At 36.5% G+C, this 21,798-nt stretch overlaps 2 protein-coding genes across 3 annotated transcripts; both read right to left on the bottom strand.

Moving 5' to 3' along the window:
- Window positions 1-1,181: 1,181 nt before the first annotated feature.
- Window positions 1,182-6,970, bottom strand: LOC107788525 (F-box protein SKIP16). The gene is made up of 5 exons (XM_016610203.2): window positions 6,556-6,970; window positions 4,324-5,046; window positions 4,001-4,219; window positions 2,812-2,918; window positions 1,182-1,617 (listed from the first exon to the last, which is right to left on the bottom strand). The coding sequence occupies exons 1-5, from the start codon at window positions 6,757-6,759 to the stop codon at window positions 1,539-1,541; spliced, it is 1,332 nt and encodes a 443-aa protein (XP_016465689.1). The 5' UTR covers window positions 6,760-6,970; the 3' UTR covers window positions 1,182-1,538.
- A 1,256-nt stretch (window positions 6,971-8,226) lies between these two features.
- Window positions 8,227-21,174, bottom strand: LOC107788536 (flowering time control protein FPA). Of its 2 annotated transcripts, XM_016610213.2 has the most exons (6): window positions 20,731-21,174; window positions 17,440-17,685; window positions 16,325-16,465; window positions 14,766-15,634; window positions 12,865-14,255; window positions 8,227-8,487 (listed from the first exon to the last, which is right to left on the bottom strand). In XM_016610213.2, exons 1-5 carry the CDS (start codon window positions 20,974-20,976, stop codon window positions 12,884-12,886), a joined length of 2,874 nt encoding a protein of 957 aa, XP_016465699.1. In that variant the 5' UTR covers window positions 20,977-21,174; the 3' UTR covers window positions 8,227-8,487; window positions 12,865-12,883. The 2 variants fall into 2 exon arrangements, with proteins under 2 accessions (XP_016465699.1, XP_016465707.1); XM_016610221.2 differs by lacking the exon at window positions 16,325-16,465 and having other exon boundaries at window positions 20,731-21,173.
- Window positions 21,175-21,798: the final 624 nt, after the last annotated feature.

Below are 21,798 nucleotides of genomic sequence, written 5' to 3'. Positions count from 1 at the left end.
AAATACCAATAATTATCCAAAAATGCCACGAAAATTCTCAAAATTGCACATAAAGAAAAATTATTTTATTTTGAATTTTTGGGAGTAATTTTCATATAGGGCAAAAATCACGTGCTTACAGACCATATTTACTTGTACCGATGACAAATAGAATTCATGGAAAGATTTTTCATTGTCTTTATGAACTGAAAAGGTGAGAAAACGACAATTAGAGAAATTTGGATCACTTTCCAATTTTGATAGAACAATTTCACAAGCATTATCCGACTACTACTAGTTTTGGAGTTAAAATATCATTAGAAAAATTCTCACTTAAGAAAAGTCTTTTTTTTTCCAGAAAAATATATGATTTTTTTTTGAAAAGTTACCTTGTAATTACATCATAATTTCACCCAATTCTCACTCCTTCCACTTGAGAATTGCAGAGTGTAATTACTCCCTCTCAATTACATCCAATGCCCAACAAACCATGAAATTACTTGGACAAACAAACAGCGAAAGTGTATAATTACATTTAATTATACCTTGATTCAATTCCCTTGTGGCTTTCCGAACAGGCTCTTAATATTGCTGTCCAGGATGGTTTTAAACGGCTAACCAAAGTGTGTGAACCGATAATGATACAAGTTTCTGAACTATTCCATATCTTTCTATGTGTTCCTCGCAATCAATAATATTCATGAAAGATAACTTAAGTACCAGAGTGACAAGAAACAATATTGAAAGCAAGTACAGTGCATGATATTTTTTCCAGTTGCATTTTGTCAATCATTTTTGGACTGGATGTTTCTATCATTTGTTGCTTTGATTGAACTTATCCAGACATTTAGTGATAAGACAACTGTAAGTTTCATTTGTCATTTTATAGCCAGGTCATGCTTGATGCACTATTAAATTTATCCCATATAGTCGTCCGCCAGAAAACAAAACAAGACCCAATTGCTCTAAAATTAGATTCCAAGGAACTTAAAATCCTTATCAGTTTTATATGGTTCTTACAGCACTCTAGCCTAAAATGCAAAATGTTAAAAGAGCCCGGTCATTAGGAGACTCTGCTGTTGGTTCTTTGGCTTACTCAAGAAATTGTTCCCGTTTTAGGGGTGACTGTAAAACCAAAGAAAGCACTACATGGCAGATTGACACAATAACAAGAATAGCCGGGGCAGGGAAGAGCGCGAGTATCACAGAGCAAAGCTTGGCGTTACATGTTATATCAATTTCTATAAGACAGTATAGTCAAAATAATTTGTTGCACAAAAAGGAACACAACAGTAAACCAAAGAAGCACTCAAAGAATATCACAACCTCAAGGGGAAAAAAGCTAAATCCCCCATGAGAAAAGAAAAAAGATCACACATTAATAACAAAGAGTAAGATAGTGCTTATTCACTATAGACAACTGCATGACTTAAAAGAAGCCAGGGCTCTCCCTCTCAAGTTCTGGACATTCCTCGGCTACTTGCTGAGAGCTTAACGACAACTTCCATTCCTGGCCCAGAAGGAAAGAGACGAAAGCATTACACTTCGAGCGAGTTCCATCAGAAGATATAGTCTGGCACCAGAAGGGGAAATCTTGCCACCTCTGCTTCAAATGCACTACCTTTTGGATCTGCTAATCTGCAGAGAAAGAAATACAAACATGTTTTAGCAGCCAGCCAAGAACAAAAGTTATCAAACTCTTTCATATCACTGAAGTATTCTATACAACAAAAGGCATCGCAAAGTAACAAATGATTAAATGCAAAAAGTAAATATGAAGTGATAAAATTGACAAATTATTGGACTGACATTTCCTGTTCCTTCATAGAATCAGATGTATACCAACCTGAGCTTAGAGATTCCATATACCTGTATAATGATGCACCTAGCCTTTGGGTAGAACTCAATGAAGAAGAACAATAAAAACTCTGTTGTCTTCATCTATTATTTATTCATTAAATCAATGTAACCAAGTGTTGAGGCAGAAAACAGCAGATCCGGTTTTCCTAGTTAAAATCTGACTACTGCCTTCAGTCAAATGAAAAAACACATTGCCACATTCTCTTATTTTCTTCCGTTATAAAATATAACTATTGGACGACTATGTCATATGTGCGACATTTTCTTGTGAGAATGAAATCTCACCACATAAAAGAATGGACAAACTCTTATTGCAGTGGAATAAAAAGCCTTAAATATCTTTTTTTTACTTTTTATAACTGTAGTGTCCGGACTAGCTTGCATGCACCTCGACTAATTTTACGGGATACCTGCCACCTCCCAGTAGCAAAAGGTGTACCAGGTAACTCTATCCACCAAGGCTTGGATAGATCGGAAGAAATCATTTAGTGTTTTTGTTTCCGCTGGGATTTGAACCCGAGACCTCAGGTTCTCAACCCACTAATATCTTGTTCAACTAATTGTATCTGTCCTGCTCAGACGCTCTCTGACTATGTCAAAACACTGGCTTTGCCCTACCACTTAAAAGCCTAGCAAATGCTCACCTGATTATTCAGGTCACACATGTCACTCCAAGGACACATATTTGAAGCTGCTGTTCGACCACATCACTGAAGTGAACCAAACTTTGAATTGCTTCAAGCAATGTTTTCTATGAAGCTAAAAACCTAGTAAGGCTGCAAAACTGTTGTTTCACTTCAAGATCACAATAAAACTATATCGGATTAGGATCTACAAGTTGGCTACATAAAATGGGTGTATACATGAAAGAACTGCAATTAACATCCACTACAGAGTGAAAGGTGTAATATTAAACTCATTTCAAAAGAACTTCATCTTGATGGTGTAGCAATTGCAGTATGTGTGACATACCTCCCCGGTACGAAAGTAAAAGCTCCTTCAATTGAGCCTGGTGAAGATGACTGTGCTGTGCAACTTTCATAGACAAATTCTTCTTCACCTGGTCGCAGTAGTGGAAACTGCAAATATGATAATAAGTGCAAAAAATGAGATGATCTCAGCACAAATGAAGGCTGGGGCCAATTGGTCCAATAATGCCCAATACAAATAGAAAGAAAAGGCAGCAGCTCCCATAGTTAACCTTTGTATCTCTGGGAAAAAGGACTATGCATATTGCTCGAAAGAGGTCACTGGTACAACTAAAGGAGAAACAAACATTCAACGTGTGGTAAACGAGCAATAAGGAAATCTGCTTGTTGTTTAGTTTTTTTAACACTAAACAAGCATGTTCCCTCAAAATCTACTGTTTCTGTTTCTCTTCTTCCCTTTCTTTTTTGGTTGAATCAAATATTATTTCATTAATACCACACCAAGATGGGATCAAAAACTATTTACAACAGAAGAGTGTGCCACCACCATTTCACACAAATAATCCCACCCACTACATTGTGCTCTTTCTTTCTGTTACATGCCGATTTCATCTCAATTCTCAAACATTCTTTTGATACAATGTTGAAATTATTTAGGTCACCTGAATATAGAGAAGAATCACCAACCTTGGTTTGGGTGGGAGAAGGGGAAAGAGGAAGGAAAAGAGCCTTGCTGCTGTTAATTCAAGGTGAGTTCTTTGATATTAACTTAAGTTTCTTTTGCAAAAGTATGACAGAAATATGAGAGTTTTGAGATGTCCAACAAAAATCCTGTGGAACTTCAGATTCATAAAAGTAAATAGCTGACAGCTTAAAATGCTTTTTCCTCTCTCCTTTGTAATAAACAAATATTCTAGTATTTCACCATATCTCTTTCACACATCTTTAACCCTGTAAAAGATCAAGGTAGAGATACTTCTCAACTGACTAGAGCACTAACATTTTCGTAATTAACTTAAAGAGAAAAAATGAAAGATCTCAAGTTCATTCACCACTGACAAACATGTCCCCTTCTTTCTTTTCCAAAGAAAACAAAAACATCTTATGACACATGAGAAAGGTGCCCACAATGAATTTGCTAAATAAAGTTGACAGTTGAAAGTCAACAGTAAGCTTCGACATTTTAATTAATAAGGATTGTTCCTCATCAAACAACTTCATGAAAATGATACCTTTCCTATCACTGCTTCTCCATTTACATCATCTACAATTCTGTTATTGCCGCGGATGATCCAACGTCTCCAATATAGTTGGCAAGAGCTGAAGGTCATTCCATTCATTTTGCATCCTTCAGGTGAAAGAGACATGCGGATAGAATAAGCAAATAAAAACTTCTCAGAATCATCTTGAAGGTTACTGAACTCTGGGACAAACACAGAAGAAGCACGAACCTGACATGATTTAACTATCAGTCTTCAGGATGAAAATTAAAACCCAAAAACAACTGACAAGAGCAATGTCTATTTGGTTTGCTCCATCGTGTCAGAACAATTACCTTTACACCATTTGTTACAGCAAGAGAACAAATTGGAGGTTCTTCTGGAAAAAGACTGATACTTCTGACTTTTCCTTCTTTACGGACTTTGATCATGCCATTTTGCAAACGACGGCCATGTTCCTCTAGCCACAAGAGCACGGCATCTTGTTGTTGACTTCCTTTTACATCATGAACCGAAGTTATCAAGGCATTCGGTACACAAGGGAGCATTTCTCCATCAGTTGAGAGATTCCTAGTACCAACATAAAGTTGACCATTGGAACAGTTGAGGAAGAAAATCTTTTCATTGTAACCACAAGAGGCTGCTACAACGATGTACTTAGATCGATTGCCAAATCCGAGATGTCTGATAATTTCTTTAGTTTCTATTATCATCTGATGTAAAGGCAGCAAAGATACATTCACTAGATGGTCATAAAAGGAATAGCCTCCTATGAGGCCCAACAAACTCCCAGGCGCGCTTCCACTGAACTCCTCCCTTGTCAGTTCTTGACCATCACAGAACCGGTAGAGAACCCTAGTAGGAAGAGGCAACTTTACTTTTAAACTCTTCTCCAACTCCTGTATTTCATCCTCAGATGCACCTTTACGCAATGTAGACAAAACTTCAGGGAAATTCATTGCTAGCCAGTCTCTTAGTCTGCCCCAACATCTTTTAACTCGAGTGACCAAGGGCCATGGGTAAAGATTAAAAGCTTCCCGCCATGTTTGATAAGATGCCTAAGTAACAATATAAACATGGCAAGATGTCAAAAGTGTTTCAGGAATGCAAACTAATGGCAGATATGTCTGAAGGAATGTAGATGCATGTGCAAGCTGTGAGAGACCATTTACACAGTGTATATTACAAGCATCGCAGGGTTACTGTTAACATGATCAAAAAGACAAGAAGTAAAAAATGGCACATCAGAGATTCGTCTCAACCTAGAATAACCTGACACTTGGACAACACATACTACCAGACAAATGTTCCACCTCCTCATTCTCCAACAACATAAAGCAGGCAACAAATGAAAACTAATCTTAAAGAAGAGAAAAAAGATTCTGAAGAGAAGCAGCCTCATTTCCTTTAATTGCAAAGCTTAAATATTAAATCTAGTGATTATGCATGACAGAGCAAAATGAAATTCACCAAGCAGTCTGCTTCTTTCAATCAAGAGAAGAAAAGACAGATACTCTTATTCAATTGTATTTCTCAAATTTTCTACTTTACATAGAACAACATAAAAGAGGCAACCATTGTATCACTTCCCCAAATACTGAGCCTAAATTTGATGTAGAGGTCTAGATTACTTTTCTTCTTTTATAAATTGCAGATAAGTCAGGTATAGATTACTACTACCCGCGTTGCCAATAACGATGATATGGTCCCTTGACACCTAGAACTAGACAAAAAATTGTCCGCAACTGCTACTTAATGCAATATTTTATGACTGGAAATGGAGAAAAACTATTCTTGTGTAACTATTCAGCATTTAATGAGGGTAGAATTGATAGTTCTCGATTATCTAGAAGCAAAGGGAGAAACAATGTTAAAGCATCATTTGGAGCAATGTAATAGCAGCACAAGGAGTTCGTATTAACGAAAACTCACCCAGTAAGTTCAAAAAGTTTCTATCTTGATAACATTTTTAACACTACCAAACACCTAAGACTAAGAAGTACATTATACCCAACAATCAAAACCCAAGTTAGAAGTTAAGTTGCTTTAATCCAATCCTATTCCACGATCTTCCGTGTGCTCAATCATCACATTTAAAGATGTTTACAATGAATTGCTCTTCTAAATTTTTCCTTTTTTTTTCTTTTTTTGTGGAGTTCTTATTTTCATTGATATAAACTAGTACATCCTCCGTCCCAATTTACCCCTAATGAATTGATTTAGGGCCACACAAATATCTATGCTTTATTTTAGACCAAAGTTTCAACGTCTTCTTTCCTTCGTTAAACTTAGTGCTGAGTCAAACACCGTCACATAAATCATGACAGAGGGAGTAGAAAGAAATTATTAGCTCAAGGAAGAAACAATCAACAATCACCACAAAAGAATGCTTCAATCACTTGTAATCATGTTACTCCCTATATCCCTGTACCAGTACTAATTTCAAATAACAAATATTAAGATACGTCTAAATTCACACCAAATATCAAATATTCCATATTTAGGACTAAAAGACTACTACTTTGGATTAAAACCTCAGTTAAATGCGTAAAATTGAGCAGCTATACCTTGAAAGAAGGCATGGGATTGTCAAGTGGGTCAAGTGGGGAAGAAAGGTCAAGATCATCAGCACAAAATCTGGACCAAAGCAAATCATCTGAGGCCCAATTCCTAAACCTCTTACTAACACAAGCTACTGATGCAGCATCTTGAGGTGCTAATTTGGATAAGATTATATGCACCGTCAGCCCACCTAAGCTTTCTAGATCCATCTTTTTCTCCTCCGTCTTCCGCCGCCGGAGATTATTAGATAATACAGAACCGTTGTTTTGCTATTGTACTTACGTTGACCTCTTTTGTCGGAATTAAAGCGGTCGTTGCTTTGTCATATGCTATATGGTAGGTTGGAACGGAAAATGAAAGGGGGTCAATTAATAAATAATCATTTCAGTGAAATACAAATTAATACTCCGTCTCAAATTATCTCTCGCCCATTTTTCATACGCTCCTTATAAAATAGTATTAATTAATCTATTTTATTTTTATTTATGTCTTTATAATTAAAGAGTAGTTTTCAAGAATAATTATTACTATTAAGAATAAAATAAAAAATAAAAAATTAATTTTATTTTGAACTTCTAAAATAATAAATAATTTAAGAGAATTATTTTTAAAAAATACGATAGATAATTTGAGACAGAGGGAATCATTTCATATATATATATATATATATATAATTTAAAGAAGGATCTTACTTTTCTTTATTCGTAAGTACCCAACATAAACTTTTAGATGGTATATTTAGAATTTAAATTTTATTACTTTAAATTTAAGATTTTTATATTAAGTTAGTATATTTTAAAAATTATAAAGTTAAAGTTATTATATATTTTGTATATAAATTTATGTTTCATATTTAAAGGAGTGGACTTCTTTTTGCCCCTTGAAAACCAGTGGTTATTCTCTGCTTGCCACAGCTTGGTAGTCTTGCTAGTTATACCGACTATTCTATTTTGTCCGTTTGCAGTCCCATCCCCTACTTCTTCCACGTGTTCACAGTTCAAAGACAACTCATTCATCGAAATAATATCTATCAGAAAATTGGAACGGGTTCACCAGAAAAGGACAGTTACAAGTGACTAATCAGAAACAAAATGAGAAGAAGTATCGCGACTTTTGACCAAGACAAAATCGAAATATCACCATTACTTTTACTTTTTTATGTCGAAATATCCTGAGTATCTGAAACTAAAATGAGTGCGGGTATTTTCACCCCAATATTTCCCTACTTTTTTATTTCTTCTGTTTTTATTGGCAAAATAGATCCAAAACTTTAATTTTTTTCAAATAAAATATATGTCCAAACATAATTTCAATTTTCAAAATTTATTTTTTAACACATTTTAAAAACTATTTTTTCAAATTCTCAATCAAATTTATGTTCAAACGCTAGCTAGATCTCTGTTTGGAGAAAACCATCTCTTTAAATAATTAAATGTTTGTGTGAATGACTCGAAACCAACTTGATTGTCAACAAAAACAATTTTTGTTTGCCAAAAATAAACTACAACGATCTTGATAATAAGATTAAGGAAACATCTCATTAATTTCTACCTGTCAAACACTTCTCCATGTTTTGGTCAAATTCATCTTTTCCGATGGATATGCTTTTAATCTGGCTTTTTAAACAAACAATGCACTTAAATGTCTAACAAGAAATTGAAACACAGAAAGAGAGGTAGAGAGAATAAGTTAAACCACCAAAAATTGAATTTCTGAACTGTGTTTTCACCTTTTTTTCTTTGGTAAACAGGAGAGGGGAAAAAAGAGGAAAGATAAGAAAAGAACTAACACCTAACAAAAAGAAAACAAAAAGGCAAAACACAGAACATAACTAAAAGACCAGTCGGCATATTGAAGGTTGAACTATCCCAAGCAACTATATGTTCCATTTCCTGTGCCTTTTGTTCTGAAATCTTGGTAAAAATGACGCCACTTACCTACCACACCAAAGAGGAAAGAACCATTTAAGTTAGTTTATAACTTCATATATCTCGAAGAAACAAAAAATACAAGTAATGACAAATTTTAATTTTCAACCATGAGATTTGTAGCCGATTGACAAAGGAGAATGTACAAGTATTGTCAGTTAAACGAGGTTAAAATTCCAATTTTTTTAGTACTGCTGGATAGTTCTCTTTTTGTGTGGAATAAAATTTAAAAGCCAGCTCAAATGAACTTCACTCTTATGCTCTGTCTTCGAGTTCTGTCTTCTTCAAAAATAAACTATTTTTAGCTTTTGGGTCCCACATGAAAGAGTCAACGCAACAACACCCAAATGACTCAAAATTTAGCACGTTATTGCTCCAAAAATCCCAACTCATTGCCTAAATATCGGAGTATATCCTATGAATGTCAGGACTATATGCGATACAACCAATAAGCACTGCTAAATAATAGAACCCACCCAACTGCTAAAACTGCAGATTCAGATCATTCGAATATTTTCCAGTCTATAGCTTTTTGCATCTATCAAAAAGTTTTTCCAAGAGGAAATCTAAAAACACCGTACCTTAACCCCGTAAAAAATTGTACGTATCCATTTGGCTCTGCCATTCGAAATAGTCTAAGTGGTAAAAACTGAAAGCAGAAGGCAACACTACTTGTTATGTTTGATTCGTTCAATTGGACCTTCAGGCAGAATCCAAGCTGAAACTACAAGGCATTACTACTCGCTTCATTTGATTAGTTCAATTGGACCTTAAGACAGAATCCTACGGTAAAAACGTTAACACAAACGAGGTTGATGCCTTGTTGCTTAGACTACAGCGTAAATCGTCCTACGTTTTACAATCTTCATTTGACAGGATCATTCTGATCCATTGCACGGAAGAAAAATTGATGCTCGGTTGCTTGGAGCGAACAAGTTTGTAATCAGTCCCCTAATCTGTGGTTATCAATAAATTGTAACGTAGCTGAGAATTCCATATTTCGCCAACTTCCTAGTCTCTGTCACAGTTTGATGAAGAGGAATATTGGGGAAAAAAAATAAAGGAAAGTATCAGGAGATAACCATTTCCTTTCGAGAAAAAGAGCTCGGGTTGGAACGTGATTCCGCTCCTAGTTTATGAAGCTTTCTGTTTCATGTTTAAATCACTTTGCTAACCTGTAACAATCTTTTCTGAAATCAACGATTTAGCTAAAAGAAACTGTTTCTCATTGCAAAAGTTTCTAATATTAAGATTATATGGTGAGAGAAGGTACTGTTATAAGATAAATATAGTACTTTTAGTAGCTCCTCCAGGCTTTCGTATTCCATTCCAGAAAAGCAGTCAAAGGCTGAATTAAACTTCACAGCATATATTGTGCTGATCAGAACACTCTCACCTTAGCTCCAGGGGCAAATCTAAATAATTGGATTAACCTAAGTTTCTATTGGAGAGGAACAAAGGGAAACGTTGCAGGTTGAGGGGTAAATATACAGTTCCTGACAACACTCATCCAACAAATCATTAGGGCCAGTAAATGTTGCATTCTGAAGGAAGAAGATCCATCATTTTAAACTATTTAGGTAAAGATATGCTAGATACCAGATCCCCTAAAAAATAAGTTAAGTAAAGCTCTGCAGACCATACAAGTGCACGTCGAACAATGGGAAAGGTTTGGTTAGGATATGCCAGATTCTACAATGGTTTAAACTTACATATCATTCCATTTTTCTTCTAAATAGTCACACTAACAATTCATTCTTCCTCTTCAAAGAGCGATTTTCTTAGGAAACAAAATTGGAGATTTTTGGAAAATGGAAGGACTGTATTCGCAACAGCAGAATGGAGCTCAATAAAATTTCTGCCGAACGAACATGGGAAAGAAGCACTAGGAGACCTCACCTATTTGGCTATTTGACTGAAAGACATCAATTGTAAATCAACAAACCATATTGTTAAGTCGGTATTGGAAACCAGTTTGTTCAGGAATACATTTACGTACTACTCCAATAGCGAGTCATAATATAGCAAAGATATTAAGCAGGTACGTTTAGATTGAATGATCTTTTTATATTTCAAGCGAGTTCTGGTCATTTATTTTTAGCTCCTATCCTTCCATTTTTTTGAAGGTAGAAAAGTTCTAATGTTTCCATTTATCCACATCTTTTTGGCTACTTTGCTCTACTCTGAAAGAAAATTAAAACTTAACATACTTATTATGCCTCGACTGTTTTGCCTACCACAAACTTGAGTTTCACGTGGATATTAGAGCAAGCTAAGTTATAGACACCCATTGAACAACCAAAATCCTCCAAAGGGGCCCGAATCCGGAGAACAGTCTCAATTACTTGAGAACTCACTTAGCTTCTAGCCTATCCAGCTTTAATAATGATCTCGTTTGTCGAATTGGTGCATCAACTGTTGTTATTGACTATATAGTTTGTCTTTTTTTCCTTATGGTGGTGGGTGAAGCAAGTTAAAAAAGCTACTAATTTGAGAGGACATTAGGTGATTGAAGTTAGATAGCCATTATTCACTTGGAAGATAACATTTTAAGTCCGTGTGCATGTTTGTAACTAGTTGCAGAGCCAACCAGCTATATCAAATTATTCATTTTTTCAAATGGAGCTGTATCAATTTATTCATGTAGTGTAAAAGATGTATTCATTTACTTTATAACGATACCCAGAGGTAAGAAACGACTTAGCGGGATGCTTCTTATATGTGCACGAAAAGCTGACAGCAAGACTACTCCCTCCCTTTTCTTTTATTTCCGTGGTTTCTCTTCTATAGGTAAAGGGAACTATATCTGACTTTTGTAGGGATATGGAGAACTCTTACTGAAAACATGAATATCAAATTTTGCAAGTGCTCTTGCGCAGAGTTTTGGATAGTTTTAATGAGTTTGCGTCTCATATGTCTTGGTATATTCCTAAAATATATATTAACGAGAAGGCATATTTAATAATGCAGGAATATAGGCTTCAGGAATCAGTAAAATTATAGGTCCATTAAGCCAATTTACAACTCAATCCAAATAAAGGTTCCTTAAACTCTTAAAGGTTCTACTAACAGCAAATATATATCAACTACAGACGAATTACCAAATCTCATCAGATCTCAAAGTGAGCTACATTATCATGAGTATAAACAATGCAATTCTAACTAATGCATATACCCAATATGAAACTGAAATAAAAGTAGAATTAGCACTAACAAATTATGCAAGACATTGGGGTAATCACACATGCAAAGATGGAAAGGCTCTCACTAAACCAATAATAATGAACTATAAGAGACAAATAAGATGATAGCATATTTAACTAATTAGTATGTTAGCTTGGAGCACAAGAAGGCGAAGATCCAGAAAAATAAAGTATAATAAGCATGTGAACAACAATCAATAGAAATAAATGGTCATATTGAGAAAGAGATCTGCCTCACAAAAAGCAATATGTCACAGGAAAAGAGAGAGGATCAATACTGAGGTTCACCTGATTTACAGAATTTCAGTGTAAGAAAGGAAAGCCAATAGCTCCTGAATACAACTGCTTCTCCACAACTAAAGCTCAACCTAAAGTCGGAGGCATGGTGCAAAAGGTACATGCTAGACATCTAATAGGGACCCTCATAAATTTAGGATGCAACTAGAACAGGAAAGAGCGCACTAGCAAGATCAAGCTTAATTGTTTACTTTTGCTTTCACTTTAGTGCATACAGGAGTTTAGTGAAGATGCTGACAGCATCATAGAATTTATTAGCTCCCATAAGGAAGAGGGTTCAATTGAATTCCCCCGTTAGAATTTATGGCTCCCTTCAAAATTATGGATGTATTTCTTTGCTTTTTGCTGTACATATTCAGCACGATCTTATTGCTCAATTATACCTTTATTGAACCAAAAAATGACTCCGGGAAAATTTGTCACAACACTAAGGAGGCTATAGGACTAGAGAAATAATTCCAATAATTACCAATTTCACAAGCAATTGCGTTCCAACTTTTCACGATTTTTTTCTACAGCTATTCAAGCTTTTCACCTCAAGCAAAACTTTCTCAAATGCCGAACTTTACACCAAAACCATCAAGAGTCTAGATTTTCACTTCTCATTCAGGCCTCTAGATACTGAAGATTTCATGAAATGGGAAAAGTCCAAATCTTCGTTCTCTTCCAAAAAGAATTACTAGCTAGCACATTGATCCTCTCTCTTTCCCTTGGACAATGGTAGTTCTTTTTTTCAAAAAAAAAAAGGCGGGACAAAGGAGATGGACTAAGCACCGAAACCAATTAAGAAGTTGGAAAGACAGGAGAGCACGTTATGCACAAAAATTGCTCAAAATGGAAATTTTTTTAAAGAACAATCCACATGAATCAAGAGTTGAGCAGTTACCTAGCTTAAGGAGATCTTCTCAAAGATTGCCTGACCCTTGCCCACTTTGACTACTTGGTTTCTGCTTATGTATCTGAGAGAGTAGATTAGCTGCAAATAATAGAGTTGCCTGGTAGCGTTCATTCTTGTCAACCTCTGATTCTGGTCCCTCCTGTACTGACCCATAAAGTGCAGATTGCAACTGATGCATTTGAGTTGCGAGCCCCATCCCAGAGGCAACAGGCATGCCAGCCTGTGGTTGAGGAACATTAGCACCGTGAGTCTGGTTGGGCAATGAAGCAAGATTTGTTGGTTGCTGAGAGACAGATGAACCATACAGTCCTAAGGCATCAGCGCTATGAGTCCCAGAACCACTCACAGCATCCTGATGTGTTCCAAGCTGAAGGTGGCGATCAACATGGGGCTGAGCTGAGAGCTGTGTACTTTGAGAAATCATGGTCGATGTCAATGTCTGAGGAGGACCACCCTGTGCTTGCAAGTTTAGGCTATGCTCTTGCATTTGGCTAAAACCAGTGGCCCCTTGAGAATAATGGTTAGGTGTGTTCAAGCCTGCTGGATGAGCTTGAAGCTGTGGTAAAACTTGCATCTGGTTGTTAAACTGGCTACCAAACTGTGCCATGTGATCGGCAGCTTGACCAGGAGCTTGATGTTCATATCTCCAAGATTGTTGCTGCACTTTACCAGGTGCAACAGCAGCATCTGATGCAGGCATACCACCAGACGCTCCTGCAGGCATGGTTGCCCCTTCCGCACTTGATAACTTGTTAGCTGGTAGCATCTTTGCTAGGGTTGCAATAAGTTCAGGTGTTAAAGTGACCCCCGCTTGGGTTGGCGCTGAAGTATTACTTTGATGCACAGGATTCAGAGGGTATGCTGCAGTATTACTTGGCTGCGCAGGATTTGCGGGGTGCGCATCAGTCAGAGAAGTGACTTCTTTTGAAGGCAGCTTCAGATCTTCTCGGGTAACCTGATTATAGTTCATCTGTGAAACCCTTTCCATGGATGGCATTGCATCATACGCAGCTTGAGAGGATGTTATCCGTGGTGCATCCACATATTGAGGTTGATTGGACTCGGGTGGCAAAGATGTGTTACCAGGTATATGATGTGCAAACTTTAAAACCACCCCATAAAGACGCTCTGGACCAACAACTTTCAGAACTTTCGTAAGGAAGTCAGAAGGTGGCACCAAGAACATGGTGGTCCCATCACCAAATTTTGCAACCCCAGCACGATCTTTTGAACCCAGGTACCTCAAAAACTCTGTATATGAAGCAAAATCCTCTTCGCTATCCGGCAAGAAATAAACAATATTGAACCCAACAGCATCTGCATAGTGTTTAGTTAGCATGTCTAATCCTGTTCTGGCGGAGCAATTGACTACCTCAGGACTGCAGAAAACAACATTTCATCACTTGACTGTTCCTTATTTATTTTGTGGTGGCATTTGAGTGCTATATCACAGGACTTAAATATATTAAACCTATTAGAAGTAATAGGGTGCATGCAACTGAATGAAGAAAAAAGAATAAAAGTCATACACATTAGTTCCAAGTTAGTTGTACCAAGCAAGACCATAAATATTATTTAAGAAAAATTTCAAGTAGCCAAAGAAGAATCATGCACATGCCAATGCTAACAGCAAGTTATCTTGATAACCTTTTCTCGAAAATATTTCAGAATAAGTTTCACAATGATTCTGTGAAGAACACCCCCCCCCCCCCCCAAAAAAAAAAATCCAACAAAAGGTTAGAAATCACTGTAGCGATCAATTGAAAAGCAAATTTGGAAAGATGAAAAGTGACCCCCATCAACAAGCTGAGAAATCTGTACAGTGTTGAATCAGTGAGGCAATTCAAAAACCTGATCTTTAGCAAACAAGAAAAATACAAAATACTTACATCTCCGATTCTATCCTTTCCCCAATAGGCACACAGCGAGCATGACAAACAGGTGTTCCACCCTTGGCGATAACGCCGCGCCATATATAGTCATGACCAGGAGCTCGACCATCTGTTCTTTTAGGAGGGAGAGAACTATCATATGGCAATGCCCCATCAATCCTTGATCTTTTAGTTTCCCTCTGAAGTTGACTAGAATCGAAAACATCCCAGCCACCAAGGGCAGATCTATTAGGTGGTTTCTGCTCACCTGAAGGAGAAGAAAGCACCCCCGGTGTTGGAGATGACTGCTTCCAATTTGGACCTCCAATCACAGTATGAGGACTTGTGTCTCGCAATTTCCGAAGCACTGGTGAATCAGTAAATTCTGGGCCTGAAATAACATGGTCAAACCTGCCTTGCATACTCAAAGGCCTTGCTGGGATATCAGGACCATGAATACCATAAGGTGGCAAATGCCCAGGTACATTAGAAGCCAACATAGGGCGACTATGGCCAAATAAGCCCATCTGTGCTGGTTGGAATGGGTTCTCATTGGGATAAAAATCAGGTGCTGGGCCCATAATTGAAGGATGATACTCCAAGAAATCTCTGCCAGGTGCAGGACCACTGCTTGAATATTCTATTGTGATTCTGGGATCATTGAAAAGCTTGCCCTGCAACCCCTCTTTAGCACGCTGGGCTTCCTCTATGCTTCTAAATTCAACCAATGAGTAATTTCTATCATAAAATGTTTTTATTCCATCAATCTCACCAAACAAAATCATAGCATTGTGTAGCATGTCTTCATCAACATGGACAGAGGGTGGATAACTTATACACAAAACTTTACTAGGTTGTCCACTTTGTCCCGCTGGCAACTGGAATGGCTGTGCAAAAGAAGATGCTCGGGGTGAAAATTAGGACTAACAAGCATATATTTCATTCAACATAAAACCATCTTAACCACCCAATGTTCTAATGGAATATCTATACTAATCATAACCACTGGTTAACCACCTAGTTTTCTAATGTCATATCTATACTAACCACTAGCTTCAGCATTTGGCACACACCACACCCAACTTTTGCAAATTGATGCAAACAAGTAACAGTACTAACAGGTTGTTTGGTTGGCCACATTAAGGAGAGTTAATCCCAGCATAAAATTTCCACATAATAGAACATAATTTGCCACATAAAACTCTGTATTACAAATGTAATCTACAATTTTTGGTTTCGGCATAAAATTCTACAAAACTATTGGCGCCTTTGGTTTGTAGTATTACCTGAAAAAGTGTATCTAAAGACAGAAATGCCCTTAAAGTAGGCAATCTCTATTAAACAATCCCTGAATCATTCACAACAAATCTTACATCATTTTTCACCACATAACAAATTCTACAATTCACCAAAAAATCCTACATTATCATTCACCGCATAACAAAATCTATATTATCATTCACCACACAAAAAATCATATTATCATTTAGTACCAGATAACAATCCATGTGTACCATCCCATGAACCAAACCACTCTTAAAAAAGATGGAAATCTTTCAAAGAAAAAGGAGCATTACATGTTGCCTTTTGAAGCCAGCATGAATAGGATCAGAGTAGTTCCTGACAAAATCTTGAGGCATAACCCGAGTGTCAGGATGGCCAATGCTCCTATTGGGAAATTGTCCATCCCTCATCTCCCGAAACTCCGGTCCTTGCTCCTAAAAGATTTAAGAATTCATTTTTTTATGAGGAATGATTTAAAAAAATTAAGAAACCACAAATCAACCAGAAGATTACAGGGTGAACCTAAAAGTTGTGTTAGCAAGAAACAATCAATCAATCAATCAATCAACTAAACTTCCACCCAAACTAGTTGGTTTCAGTTATACGAGTCTTAAACATTCAATCCAATCTATTTAGGAACGCATGCTAGGTAGGCATGCACCAAAGAACTTAGCATTCAGAAAGCTTATCATAATCAGACTATTTCTACACTTGTTGTCAATCTACCTATGACCCTCTTCCTTTATTCAGACTTTGGACCCACTATGCTTTGCTAAGCTCACATACGCAGAATTTACCACACCTTGGCTACACCGAACACTAAGACTATATTTTCCTCTTCAACTCAAACTTTGATTCTTACTGTTAAGTTCCACATTGGTTGAGGAAATTGATTGTGTCCTCCTTATATGGTCTTAGGCAACCCTCCCTCAAGAGCTAGCTTTTGGGGTTTAGGCACAAGGTTTGTTTCTCACATGGTATCACAGCCAGGCCTATCGATCCATGTTGTTATATTTCTCAATGTTGGGCCCCAGTGTTAAATTATTCATGCTCCAATTATCTAATCTTGTGTGCGGGGATGTTAAAGTCCCAAATTGGTTGAGAATGGATTTTAATCTCGCTATGTGACCTTGGGCAATCCTTCCCTCAAGAGCTAGCTTTTGGATTTGAGTTACAATTTACAAATTGGATTCTATATGCCTTGTACCAGCAAGGTGACTGTCGCGCAAAAATCTTTCTATAGAGTATAGACACCAAAACTCATTTACGAAAGCTAAAACCAACATTCTTAAGGTTGACAACTACTTCCATGATCATAGTATATTTTCCTCTACAAAATGTACCACTCCAGAAAACGAATCAAATCTCTACAGTAAGAGTAAACCATGCTGTAGAGAAAATAACTTACTCTTCTAGCAGGTTGTGACCTGAGATAATCCACGCGGATCTGTTCACCGCCAACTTTTTTGCCGTTCATGTTCTTCAGTGCTTCTGCTGCATCTTCCAGTCTAGTAAAATCAATATATGCGGTATTGCGATCCCTGATGAACTTAAATTCTTGAATTTTACCAAAACCCTTGAACTGATCTTCCAATTCTTCTTTTGACACAGACTTGCTAATCCCAGCTACCCACAAACTTTTGCATGGCTTAGCCTGCAAACCAGACAGCATAACTGTTGTTAGACTAACTACCTGACACAGTGCAATGCATAATGAGAACCACAGCAGAACAAATAACAGACAAGTAACCTAATGTCTGTAAGACAAAATCATGCCGGGCAAATAAACCAGCACTTGGACAACTATAACAAAATCTAAAATGTTTTCAGTCATCAAAGAATAGGAGTTGAGATACCCATAGCGTTAAAGGAACTCAACAAACATACAACACAACAATAATGGCATAGTGTTGCCACATGAGCACAAAATACAGAGTGCCCATTAACCATCAGTAAAGACGATCAAGTCGTTAAATACAGGTGGAGCTTCACAGAACGATCTCCAAGTCAATTTAGCATTCACATAAAAGTTTGTAACATTCTTTAATGAGCATATCCTGAAACAATACTATGCCATATATACTGGCCAAAATCTCAGTCCCAACAAATAAATGAACTCAAGTTAAGAGTGACATTGAAGAACCAGACAGGCAATGTGAGGCTAAGTACCAAATGCCCATATAGTAAACATGATTGTATGTGGTTAACCAATTCTAATGCATTGAGGTCAACATAAGGAGGAAAAAGTCAAGCTTCGGAGCAATTTATTGAATATTTCTTTTTCCTACAAGTAATTAACCTTCAATTCTCATGATAATGTCCAAACGTCGAGATGAAAGGGGAAAATCATTTCAAGAGGTAGAGCCAGTGAATAGTTTGTAGCAACGGACATGTCCTGTTTTTGTCTATCCCAAGTATTTTATCCATGACATGTATAGTTCAATTTGACTTCCCCCCAAACTACCCCTATGTGTATGCATCTTATACCAACCAATTCAATTAATAAACACATCACGTAGGGATCCCAAAGGGACCAGCTACCTCTGAGGTGGCATGCATGTAGCATGTATGATAATCAAGAAATACATGAAGATTCACGCCAAATTTATAATAGCTTGAAAAAGATATGATACCCTCCTTTGATGAATAAACATATCATTATTTTGAAGAGAGAACTAGCTCAAGCCATCAGGATGCATGTAATCCAACAAAGTTGTAGTTTGCTGACTATCCGGGGCATTTTTTTGTGCTTGGATGTTCATTCTTCCTATCTGCTTACCAACTATCTGCTCTTTCTAATGGTTCATAACCTTCACTTTTAATATCCAGCTATACCTCTAGCAACTAGAGTTGTAAAATATGTATCACCAGACACCCTCTACATCCAAACGTAACAACCCTTTAATCCCAAAGTAAATACAGGGAGTCATCATATATGCATATCATTTGTTTTTGTTATACCAAACACGTTTATAAAATAGAATATCTTAACTTTCCCTCAGGTGGCTGTTTTCCTGTGAAGACTGGTTCTCTTGTATTCATTCCCCAGAAAGTATCTTCAATAGGTGGTAAAACATGGTTATTTTCAGAAAGTATTATCAGGTCTTGACCATACTTGTGAAAAGTGAAAAGAATCTCCTGAACTTCATTTCCAGGGGGATGCTTATACAAGTACTAATTCTTTTCATAGATTTACATAATAACGCCTAAACATTCACATATTGATTCTTCTCTTTTCTTCTATTTGGGGGAGATATAACAGTCAATGCATTGATAAGTGAAATTTACTTTATACCCATCTATATTGGACTTCGTTGACATATAGATATTCCTTATTGAGAATAAACATTCGTTTCTAAAGGTTGTTCCATTTACTTTCATTTACTAAACTTTTAACAAGTAATCAGTGTAAGATAGAATGAAACTTCATCAAACATTTTCACAAGTCTTGAAATATTAAAGACAATTTGAGTTACTAGATACCCATATTTTGGAGCGGTGGCTAAACTACTACTCAACTAATTAGCATTTGTTGTATAATTAATTAATTACACGTATCAGTTGATCTCAATGTCTATTAAAATGTTACGGGAATTGCATTTGGAGGATGAAGCATCTGAGAACCCTTGAGAAAGGACGTGGACACAAAAAAGTCCAGAAATCTCCATCGGTTAGAATGGATATACAAATAAAACGGAATCTATAACATATATAGTACGTGGTTGACATTTACGTCGCAATTGATTTGCTTTTTTGATGGTATTGCAGCTGGGCGATTAACGTTCTGGGTTTTTTCTACAAAAATCTGTTTTAAGGCAATCTAGTTTCAAACAACAAATAGTGCCTATTGCAAATCGTGCTCATGGTACTGGATGTGTGAAGCGATCCATACCGTTCTAGAATATAGTAATGAAATATGCTCTTGTATAATTAATTTGCTCTTCTTTTTCTTTCTATTTTGATTTGATTTGATTTGATTACCTTTATGATTGCCAGACAAGCACAACATATTGGAACTTGGTATAAACTCCGAATAAAGATCCTAAAGCTTTGCATATTTGAGCACGTTTGAAGTCTAATTTCAACGTTCATTCAATTGCCCAGTTTTCTGCAACGTCCATAAAAGTTATTTGCCTGCTCTAATGAGCTGATTTTGTTCGATTCATAAGTTTAATGTACCAATCACCGATTTCGCAGCTGATTAAAAAAAATTCTCCCTCAACAAATAGACTGGTTAATGTTTGGGATGGAACTGCAAATAGATGTTGGCTAGATCTCCTAATTGCAAAATTTTGTCTTTGAGATTTATGGCAACGATCATTCGGGCAAATTTTTGATACATTGTTTCTTTAGTCGCATATTCGCACTCGAAAAAAATCGGCATATTTCTCCTACTTGTGCTCTTTCTTTTACGAAAATAACATCCATCAAGTGATTAAAAAAAATCTTCCTAATATTGTTCATCTATTTCGTTTTTCTATTTTCTACGCATCTACTTATCTCAGGCGTAAATCTTGTTCGGCTAGTCATTTTATCTTTTGTTTTGATTTTTGAGTGAGGGAAAAGGCTTAAGGACTTCCTGTATATGATCGGGAACACACAAACATTGACGACAAATACTAACAAAAATAAATTTATAAACATCGATGAAAAACCAACAAAAATCCATCTGATTGAACATAAAAACAAAAAAACAAACCGGTTTTGCGAACTCAATCCTAAGTGGATTGCCGTGAAAGAAAGATCCTTGAAGCGCGTCCTTAGCCTCTTTAGCGTCGTTGATGTTCTTGAAATAGAGAAAAGCGAAACCACGAGCCGAATATGAGGTTACGCTATCAACCGGCCCGTACTTCTGGAACAGAGCCGTTAGATCGGCTTCCGTTACGTCGGGGGTTAGATTACCCACCCATAGATTATTCGACGGCATCTCTCCCGGCGGCGCCATTATCGAACCCTAGAAAACTAGTTTAACACGAAAAAAAACTAGAAAAAATTATTAGATTGAGATTTGGAAAACCGAGAAAAGAGAGAAGAGAAAAGTTTGATAGCAATAGAATAAGAAAATAATTTTATGTTTTGAGAAAGGCGTTTTTTCGCTTTCGTTTTACTTAGAGGAGAGGAAGAAGAAGAAGAGGCGACGATAAGAAAGAGGGGATTGTGTGAATCCAATGTTATAAGAAGTCACATCTTTTTCGGTTGTATTTGTAAATGGACAACTTTAACCCTCTTGGTTGTATTATTTCCTTGGCAAGTTATCCTTCCTTTTGTCCCAAACGGGGACACGGCGAAGAAACATCGAGGAGTCCAACCAAATTAATATCTCCCTCTATGTGAACCAAGTATTATTTAAAATTGTCCTTTATATCATAAGGTCAAAAGATTCCTTATCGTTATAATATTAAACAAAAATATCTTTAAATTGACGGAATGGACACTTTAAGATAATATAACTTGAAAATATGTATATTTTCAAGCATTTAAGTACTGTCATCGCACAAGTTACGTCACCAAAAGATTACCTAGATAAGGTCAAATGGGAAGAATGGATGTCATACTATAACAACAAAAACTTACACAATCTAAGTCATAATATGACATCCAAATTCAGTACCAATATTAACAGTATTTTAGATATGACATAAAATATCAGTAAGTTTGCAGTAAATACATCCCAACAAAACATTAAAAAAAAGTCTAGCTTGGTCATCATTTTTCTTTCATTGGTCTAAGCTTCCCAATTCTCTCTTGCCTTTATTTTTCTAACTAA

This window comes from Nicotiana tabacum, chromosome 8 (genome assembly GCF_000715075.1).
Source record: "Nicotiana tabacum cultivar K326 chromosome 8, ASM71507v2, whole genome shotgun sequence".
Classification (NCBI taxonomy): Eukaryota; Viridiplantae; Streptophyta; class Magnoliopsida; order Solanales; family Solanaceae; genus Nicotiana; species Nicotiana tabacum.
The sequence above is the reverse complement of the archived record's forward strand: the minus strand, read 5'-3'. Positions and strand labels throughout refer to the sequence as shown.

Coding starts and splice junctions, on each gene's coding strand:
- LOC107788525 (XM_016610203.2), bottom strand. CDS start 6,759: ATGGATCTAGAAAGCTTAGGTGGGCTGACGGTGCATATAATCTTATCC. Junction 2,919..4,000: donor GAGAAGCAGTGATAGGAAAG/GTATCATTTTCA, acceptor TCATATTTGCAG/TTTCCACTACTGCGACCAGG. Junction 1,618..2,811: donor TTTACTTTCGTACCGGGGAG/GTATGTCACACA, acceptor CTTTCTCTGCAG/ATTAGCAGATCCAAAAGGTA.
- LOC107788536 (XM_016610213.2), bottom strand. CDS start 20,976: ATGGCGCCGCCGGGAGAGATGCCGTCGAATAATCTATGGGTGGGTAAT. Junction 17,686..20,730: donor GGATTGAGTTCGCAAAACCG/GTTTGTTTTTTT, acceptor TCTGGTTTGCAG/GCTAAGCCATGCAAAAGTTT. Junction 15,635..16,324: donor CTGGCTTCAAAAGGCAACAT/GTAATGCTCCTT, acceptor TCTTTTGCACAG/CCATTCCAGTTGCCAGCGGG.